At 44.6% G+C, this 10,000-nt stretch overlaps 1 protein-coding gene across 1 annotated transcript in view; it reads left to right on the plus strand.

Moving 5' to 3' along the window:
- fa2h (fatty acid 2-hydroxylase) overlaps window positions 1–10,000 on the plus strand; it is a gene marked incomplete at its 5' end in the record, with an annotated part of 103,465 nt that overhangs the window by 89,823 nt on the left and 3,642 nt on the right. Inside the window, 2 exons of the mRNA XM_084316689.1 lie at window positions 5,610–5,752; window positions 6,889–6,989. Coding sequence (XP_084172815.1) covers window positions 5,610–5,752; window positions 6,889–6,989 — 244 coding nt within the window. The remainder of the gene's footprint in view (window positions 1–5,609; window positions 5,753–6,888; window positions 6,990–10,000) is intronic.

Below are 10,000 nucleotides of genomic sequence, written 5' to 3' on the forward strand. Positions count from 1 at the left end.
GGGGCGGTGGCAGGCAGAGAGTGTACGGGAGAGAGGCAGGCAGCGAGGAAGAGGGAATGACCTGGAGGTGGGACGAATCGGAAGACCTCTTCGGCTTGGGATGTCGCCGTGAACGGTCGCAGCTACAACGGGAGGTGCTTTGGAATAGCCCCGTTAAAGAACCACCGGAGAGCCCCGCCGGAGCGAGCGACGGGTTATCATAAGAGTATCCGTGATAGTGCGTGAGTAAGAGAGACTGAGCCCCAGGACTGACGTCCATAGATATCGGGTTATAGGCATACACTCATTAGGGGATATTTTTAACAAACAGGGTTTTTGTAGTGATAAAGAAATACGCAAAAAATTTAATCTCACCAAGTCCACATGGCTTTTTCACAAACAGTTAGAGCTATGTTTGAAGTCTCACGGTGTTCCATTAGACAGACCAATTGAACACCACAGATACCACAAATTCTTCTACTCAAGAGAGACATCGAGAGGTTTTGTTTCAGAATTTTATCATCAATTACTAACGTCCTCGTATGAAACCCTCCAACTTGACTCTGTCTGGAGGAGGGATATACCAGACCTGGAAAATGACTTTGATTGGCAAGGAGCCTGGGCAAATGTCCGACTTACATCAAGGAACCCGGATCATCAACAAATCAATCTTAACTATATTCACAGGACATACTTGACTCCTATAAGACTGTGCCGAATGGGGCTCAAACAAGATTCCAAATGCACCCAATGTACAAATGGGGACGAAGGGACATTTATGCACATGTATTGGGACTGCTCACCAGTTAAGGCATTCTGGAAAGATGTGACCCAACAAATATCAAAACTCGTATCTTGGAATATACCTGTACACCCCTCGGTATTGCTGTTGAATGATGTTTTTGAGTTTGCAGTGAATCCACAGCTAAAGAGATTGGTTTTATCGGGTATCACAGTAGCCAAAAAGCTGATCGCATCACGCTGGTTTCAACCGGAAAAAATGTGCCGTAAAGTTTGGTTTCTTACATATCTCGATGTAATTTACCATGAAATATCTACAGCAAGAATTCTGGGTCTCAATGAATCCAAAATGTCAATGTGGTTAGAAGTGGTGGAGAGAATAAAAGCTAGCTTATAATGGTAGTGTCTGGTTAGGTGCGAGGGATAGTGGAGGTACTTCTCAAGGTGGGGTCCGGGAGGGGGGGTTTCGAGCTGAGCATACGTATGTAGGGTTTTTTTTTAGATAACAGGTATTATGGGTATATCTTATATAAAACAACTAACCAAAATGTGATCTCATTGGATGTGCCCTGACAATTAATGCTTGTATATCTTATCGTGTGTTGTCATGTTTGTTTATATGTTTGTTTTAAAAAAGAATAAAAAAATAAAATACAAAAAAAGATATCGGGTTATAGTAGCAGTGTGACGGTATAATTAGCATGCTGCTAACGGCTATATTGATTCCAGTGCGCCCTGAGAGCGAGGCGCTGAAGACGACCGGTGGTATAGTCAACCACGTTGCGCCACAGTAACCGTGTAGCAGGTGGGCTGGTTGGGACCCAGAGTGTAGCTTCAGTGTGAGTGAGGGCCAGTTTATGGATGCGCGCCGTCGACTCTGCACCGGCTGTCTACAACCGTTCTGCGCCGGCTGTCTTCAGGCCAACACGGGAGGTCGTCCCGACCGGCAGAGGTCGCCATCACCCAGCACACTCTCTCAGCTCACTACTGCCCCTGCTCCAGCCCCGCTTGCTAACGCCCTCGCCGAGAGCGTTCGCCGCCATCTTGCCACCCGGACGGTGGTGGTGCGGCGCGGCCGCCATTTTGGGTTGAGTACAATCGAGCATCAATGCTCCGGATCTATTACACAGTACACAGTGTGGTGCAGCCTGCGGGCGAAGCTAATGGTTGCTAACTACAGTTCATAAGGGGTACCCCAAACATTACATGCCGGCATTAGCATAGGACTTTTGTTCTGGTACAGTGGGCCCACATTTTTGGTTTCTTTGAGTGTGATAACGTGTTTGTTCTTTAATAATATTTTCCCATCTAATTAACCCTTTCCCTTTGGGGAGGTTACAGACCTGGTGCATTATAATTAAAGCCTGTCAGAGGTATTATTCTTGCCGTATAATTAAAGCCTGTCAGAGGTATTATACAGGGTGCTGACCCAGACGTGGGTGATGAGTCAAACACATTGAAGTATATTATCCCTGATACTAACCCAGAGGTGGGTGTATAATATACGTGTTTATGAGGTATTGAGTTACAAACGGAACTGTAGTGCGACTTCAGTCCATTTGACCACTCTTATTAAATCATTGTAACCGACCAGTATATTTAGCATTAAAGAATTAGATGGGAGTTCTGTGTGCGTGTCCATTCATGAGCCGTTTAACAACTCTTTTGGTGTGGGATAACGTTAATACAATTAACCCCTTCCTACCCAACTCTCCCCTTTTCATTGTAAGGTTTATAGTGGTCATCAAGGGAGGGTACTGCTTGCGGGAGGGACGAATCTATTTAGGCATATCAGTCACTAGGTGTGGGAGGGCCCACGGAGGTAATCGGGGAAGTGAGAGCGAGTTGAGGAGTACTGCTGACCGCCCCGGAGAGGCGAGGAGAACCAGAGTACCAAACCAGGTTGGTAAATCCCGGGCCCCATTCACTCCCACTACCGGGTCCCAGTTTGACGCTCCAGGCCCAAAGACGAGGGTGCAGTCAGACGGAGCTCTACTGTGTCCAGCTACCTTGTGACTGCCAGCAACCGTTCCCACGAAGCAGGGATAATCCACCCTGCTACACATACATACATACATACATACTGATAACAAACTATCATTACACATGGGCAAAACAGAGTCCATTCTCTTCGGTTCAAATAACAAACTCAGCAAGACCGACGGCTTCTCAGTTACAGTGGGTGACAATATTGTCACAAGGAAAGACGAAATTACCTACCTGGGTTCCATCCTAGAGGCAAATATTTCCTGTGACAAAATGGCATCCAATGTAATAAAAAAAGTCAACCAACGAACTAGATTCTTGTACCGGATCTCCTCTCTGGTAAACAAGAATACCCTGAAGACTCTGGCAGGAGCACTCATTCAAGGGTACTATGACTATGCGTGCACCTCATGTTACCAAAGCACCTCAAAGGCGCTTAAAACAAAATTACAAACATCACAAAACAAACTGGTCAGACTACTACTTGACCTGAACCCCAGAACCCACCTCACCCCTGCCCACTTTGACAACCTAGGATGGCTTAGAGTAGACGACAGAGTACAGCAACTTGCAATGGGCCTGGTCTTCAAGATACACTATACGACCGGGGTGCCCATGTACATGTCAAAATACTTCCCAAAGGTCAGTGAATACCACAACCACTACACCAGAGGAAGCTCAACAAATCATGTTAAACCCAGATTCGGCTCAAACAAGGGACTAAACACGTTTCGCAATTATGCCACAACAATGTGGAACGCCCTACCCAAAGCTGTAAAGGAATGTGAATCCCTGCCCACATTCAAAACCGCTCTTAAAGAGCACCTACGGGAGGCTGAAATTCGAAACTGGCCACCGTAAATGCCCAAAACCCCCACCACCTCCTAATAGACAGTCTCCTCCCCACCGCATGTATATATTCCCTCCCCGCCGTATGTATATTTCCCTCCCACCCACCCACCCCCTCCTAATGTACAGTCCCCTCCCCATCATATGTATATACTCTGTCAGGATCTAGGGGTAACAGTACTGTATATTTGAATACCGCTTATGTCACAAATGTATCAGTACTAAATACCTATATGTCCCTATGCCATAAATGTCATGTATGTTGTGTATGTCATAAATGTCTATATGAAATGAAAATGGGGGACCCTGATGGAAACAAGACAAACGTCTTTCTCAGGTCTGCATCCCCTTAACAATTGTATGTATTGAGCCGTACTGTATTGTACCCATTCTGCAATCTGTTAAATAAAGTTTTCATTCATTCATTCATACATACATACATACATACATACATACATACATACATACATACATACATGCATACATACATACATACATACATACATACATACATACATACATACATACATACATACATACATACATACATACATACATACATACATACATACATACATACATACATACATACATACATAAATACAGACAATAATATTCCCAAGTTAATATTTAGAGATATGATTTGATATTTCTCTTTCAGTGATTTTTTGAAGGTGGAGATGGATTTTGATTTCGACAGTTTCAGACTCTCGTCGACTCTCGTCGAATGTTCAACGTCAGATAAGATGGAGTCTCGCCTGTCTTCGGCTGCTGAACCAGCTGTGTGTGCGTTTACTATTATACGTTTACTACATGTGCGTCTGTGTATGCACACGCCACGCATGTGTTTGTGATGAGTGAAACTATGGCAGTTGGCACCTTCCCTATCTGCCTTCACAGTATCCCGCGTCTTCCTCACTGCCCTGCAACATGTAGTTTTTGTGTTACATGTACAGTAGCTGTTCAGCTCTTTACAGCAAAAAGAACAGGCAGTGGTGACTAAAGGGGATTACTGCAGGACAGATCCACGATGGGCCACTGCAACAACGACCGACCACAAATAGATCGCTCAACTAAAACCAGTTGTGATTTAATTGCAGCCCATTCTTTTTTAATCCAGGTCTTTAATCCAGATAACAGGTTAGCCCAGACACCAGATAGGGGTTTTAATCCAGATAACAGGTTAGCCCAAAGAGGAGGTTTTTAATCTAAAGTTTATTTCCTATAAAATTCTATGTATCTCCTTCATGCAAAAGGCTGAATGCTGTCCTTATACGTGCCGGAAATCAGCTTTCTCTTCCCCTTATCTTGAGGAACTTGTCAACTGACCCCTGATCAGTTGCCGGATTCATTCTACAACCATGAAATCCTGTGTTGCTCACATTTTTCATTGGTGATTCTGAATCTTTCTTGTGAATACAGTTCAGGCTCTCCATGTTCTGGGCCAGTGATGGAGTGAGAGTAATGCTATGTAGTGTTAGCAGCGAAAATACCAATATGCAGGCACGCACACACGCACACACACACACACGGACGCACGCACGCGCATGCACGCACACACACACACACACACCTACACACACACACACACACACGCACGCACGCGCATGCATGCACGCACACACACACACACACACCTACACACACACACACACACACACACACACACACACACACACACACACACACACACACACACACACACACACACACACACGCACACACACCCTGCCCTCACTTCCTGGTTTGTTCTCTGTGTTCCTTTGCTCCCATCTACTGGCAAGATGAACAACTTGCAGACACCCAGACATAATCAAATGTATCCAGGATGCAGTGTTGTAGGACTCGTGACTCGACTTGGACTTGAGCACTGATGACTCGGACTTGAACTTGGACTTGAGCATTGACTGCATTCGGACTCAGAAGGTGCAGACGAGGACTCAGACTTGTTCATTTCACTTGTGGTGAAAGGGACTAACACAGGGAGAGGTGACAGGGCCTAACACGAGGAGAGGTGTCCGGGACAGGGACTAACACGCCCCCTATTTCCTCAGGACCTGGTGGACTGGGGCAAGCCACTGGCATGGCAGGTGGGATACCTGGGAGAGAAATACGACACCTGGGTCCACCAGCCCGTCGACCGGCCAATCAGACTCTTTGGAAACCCCGTCCTGGAGGCGACCACCAAGACTTCCTGGTAAGACACAAATAGGGGGGGGGGGGGGGGGGGGTGTATGACACAATAATAACTTTATTTATATAGCACTTTTCATACAAGATGCAGCCCAAAGTGCTTCACATTACATGATAAAAGAAAGAAAGATAAAACAATGAATAATAACAAAAGAACATAAAGTAAACCACACAGTCAAAATCACAAGTAAGGAAAATGGATAAAATCGAGTATTTAAAGAAAAATAATAAAAAGAGTTGCTAATTAAAAGCAATATTAAAAAGGTATGTTTTCAACTGTTGTTTAAAAAATGTCTACTGAGCCAGCCTCTCTAATATTTTTTGGGATTGTGTTCCACAGCTGTGGTGCATAGAATTTAAAAGCAGATGCCCCAATTTTCCTTTGGGGCACCCCAGGAACAATTAAAAGACCAGCTGTGGAGGACCTTAGGGCTCGTGAGGGGAGACATAAAAGGACAGGAGATCGGAAATGTACGATGGTGCTATATTGTTAAGAGCTTTAAAAACAAGTAGAAGGACTTTAAAATCAATTCTAAAAGATACAGGGAGCCAATGCAACGCAGCAGAGTTCTGAATTAGCTGTAGCTTGTCTATTGATTTTTTTGGAAGACCAGTAAAAAGAGCATTGCAATAGTCCAGTCTGCTTGAAATAAAAGCATGAATCAATTTCTCAGCATCCTGTTGGGTTAAAAACAATCGAACTTTAGCAATGTTTCTTAGATGGAAAAAGGCTGTTTTGGTCACCTTATTTATGTGGGTATTAAAACTTAAATCAGAGTCTAAAATTACACCTAGGCTAGTTACTTCCGGTTTATTCTGGTGAGCCAAACTTCCCAACCCATTAAAAAGTGCTTCCTTTTTGGCTTTAGGGCCACAATGACACATGCTCAGATTTTGCAGATTTTGCTTGAATGGTTATGCTTCCTGTGTTATACCCCAATTTCTCCCAGGATATGACAGCTGTGTCCTCTCCTCAATTTAGCTGCCTAGAAGCAAGAGAAGCAGTGTGCAGACGGAATACATTTTGATAATTTTAATTCATTTCAGAATCAAATTCTCTCTCTCTTATGCCCCCCTCTCTCTCCCCCTCCTTCTCCCCCCCCTCTCTCTCTCCCTCTCCCTCCCCCCCTCTCTCTCTAGGTACTGGGTACCAGTGGTTTGGCTTCCCATTGTTTTTTATCTCAGCTGGTACTGCTACGTCACGCTGGCACAGGAAACCACCAAACTGGTTATCACCACAGGTAACACACACACACACACACACACACACACACACACACACACACACACACACACACACACACACACACACACACACACACACACACACACACACACACACACACACACACACACACACACACACACACACACACACACACACACACACACACACACACACACACACACACACACACACACACACAGACACCCACCCTGCCATCACTTCCTGGTTTGTTCTCTGTGTTTCTTTGCTGCCATCTACTGGCAAGATGAACAACTTGCAGACACCCAGACATAATCAAATGTATCCAGTAAGTCAAGAGTCAAGTCAAGAGTCACTTTATTGTCCCATCAGCTGGGAAATTTGTCTTGGGCTTACACCCACACTACAGCCACGGACACATACATACAGACATGACACAACACAACTGACTCCAAACAGAGGAGATACACAATATAAAAGATACAGAAAAGTACCTGCACAGCAGGATGTCTGGCAACACCACATTAAATAAATAAATAAAATAAATGGATTGGATTTATATAGCGCTCTTCTCTGACTGACTGTTGCTCTGACTCAGAGCGCTTCACAGAGTCCATTATTCGTTCATACACAGTCATACCGGTGGTGGTAAGCTACAATTCGAATAGTATACCCAAATATACTAGTATAATATAATATAATATAATAGTATACCCAAAAATATAACGAATATCGATAATATAACAACCAAATATCAGTTATTCGATAGTTGCCCTTTATCTGGCACTATTTAAAAGTTGAACTGAATGGCACACACACACACACACACACATAATGTATGCACTGATACATACATTTACATTTACATTTAGTCATTTAGCTGACGCTTTTATCCAAAGCGACTTACAAGTTCTGTACGACAAGCCATCAGGAAGAGCACAACTCTATCAGCTGAGTAACAATGTTCATCAAAGTGTTGAGTGCTACAGTGTAGGTTAGTTTATTAGGACAAGTGCATGACAGTATGGTTAGTTAGGGTTAGATTTTAGTTTAGTTAGTTTTTTTTTTTTTTTTTTTTTTTTTTATTCAGATAATGGTTGAAGAAGTGCGTCTTTAGTCGACGGCGAAAGATTGGACGTGTTTCGGCTGTCCTAACTGGGGTGGGTAGTTCATTCCACCATTGTGGGGCAAGGACTGAGAATAGGCGACTTCTCTTTGATGACCCTCCCGGAGCTTGGATAGGAGTAGGTCTGAGGCGGCCAGAAGATGCAGAGCGTAGGGGTCTTGAGGGTGTGTAGTTAGAGACCATTGACCGGAGGTAGGCGGGAGCAGTTCCCTTTGCCGCACGGTATGCTAGGTCGAGGGCCTTGAAGCGGATTCGTGCAGCAATGGGGAGCCAGTGCAGGTCCCTAAGAAGTGGGGTGACATGGGCCGACTTCGGTAGGTTTGAGATCAGGCGGGCCGCTGCGTTCTGAATGAGTTGAAGAGGCTTAGTGGCAGTGGCCGGGAGGCCAGCGAGCAGTGCGTTGCAGTAGTCGAGGCGGGAGATGACTGTTGATTGGACGAGGAGTTGGGTGGCTTCTTTTGTCAGGAAGGGGCGTATCCTTCTGACGTTGCTCAGGAGGAATCGGCAGGTTCTGGTTGTCGCTGCGATGTGAGCAGAGAAGTTCAACTGGTCGTCGAGGACAACACCAAGGTTCTTGGCGGTCGGGGACGCGGTCACAGCTGCATTCTCGACTGTGATGGAAAGGTCGGTCAGGGGGGAGGATTTGGCCGGCAATTCTGTTTAGCTTAGGTTCAGTTTGAGGTGGTTGGTCGTCATCCAGGCGGAGATGTCGGACAGACAGGCCGAGATCCGCTCAGAGACGTGGATATCTGAGGGAGGGAAGGAGAGGAAGAGTTGAGTATTGTCGGCATAACAGTGGTAGGAGAAGCCATGAGACGTGATAATGTTACCCAGTGATTTAGTGTAGAGGGAGAAGAGAAGGGGTCCTAAAACCGAGCCCTGGGGGACACCCGTCCGCAGGGGGTGGGTGGCCGACAGGGTCCCTCTCCATGACACTTGGTAGGAGCGGTCATTGAGGTATGATGACAACCATGTCAGCGCAGAGCCAGCCACTCCCATTCCTGCGAGGGCCGCGAGGAGGATCTGGTGGTTGACTGTGTCGAAGGCTGCAGATAGATCTAGGAGAATCAGGACAGAGGAGAGGCCTTTCGCTATCTGCTACCACCTAGTGGCAAGAGGAAACATCAGGGATATCCTGACACAACTTGTATTTACCTGCACTATTCTTACCCTGCCTACTCTTATACACTGCCTATCAAATTCATGTGTCGGTTATTGCACTTTTTACTTCTTACTGATGACTATTTTTAAACTGAATCATTTTAAACTATTTTTATTATTTGCTAGATCCAAATGTGAAACACTGTGATTATTTGTATTACTGAATAGAGAGCCTATTAGGATGCTAGATCCTAATGTGAAACACTGTGATTTGCCATATCTTGCTATGCTCGCTCATGCCTGTATTTTTTATGTCCGTTCTATTTTATAATTTTTTGACTATTTTTAAACTGAATCATTTTAAACTATTTTTACTATTTGTGTTACTGAAAACTGTAAGCGGAGAGCCTATTGGGATGCTAGATCCTAATGTGAAACACTGTGATTCTACCTGTCTATCTTTTTATGCTCGCTTATGCCTGTATTTTTTACTGTTGTGAAGCACTTTGAACTGCAACCTCTGTATGAAAAGTGCTATACAAATAAAGTTATTATTATTATTTACTGGTATCGGATCGGTATCGGCCGATACCCAAAGCTTAGGTATCGGGATCGGAAAGGAAAAAATGGTATCGGAACATCTCTAGTTATTATGCAGTGAGAATTGTTTGACGTCAAAGATACGCTAAGTTTCAGATGACTCAATTCAGTGAGGGAGAATATTGTGAGATGTGAATTGGAAGAATGCGCCAAAATGAGAATTAGAGACATAGACCCCATTACAGTAATATAAACCCACATAGCTAGAAAACAATGCT

Source organism: Notolepis coatsorum, assembly GCF_963971535.1.
Source record: "Notolepis coatsorum genome assembly, chromosome: 6".
In the NCBI taxonomy this organism is placed as follows: domain Eukaryota; kingdom Metazoa; phylum Chordata; class Actinopteri; order Aulopiformes; family Paralepididae; genus Notolepis; species Notolepis coatsorum.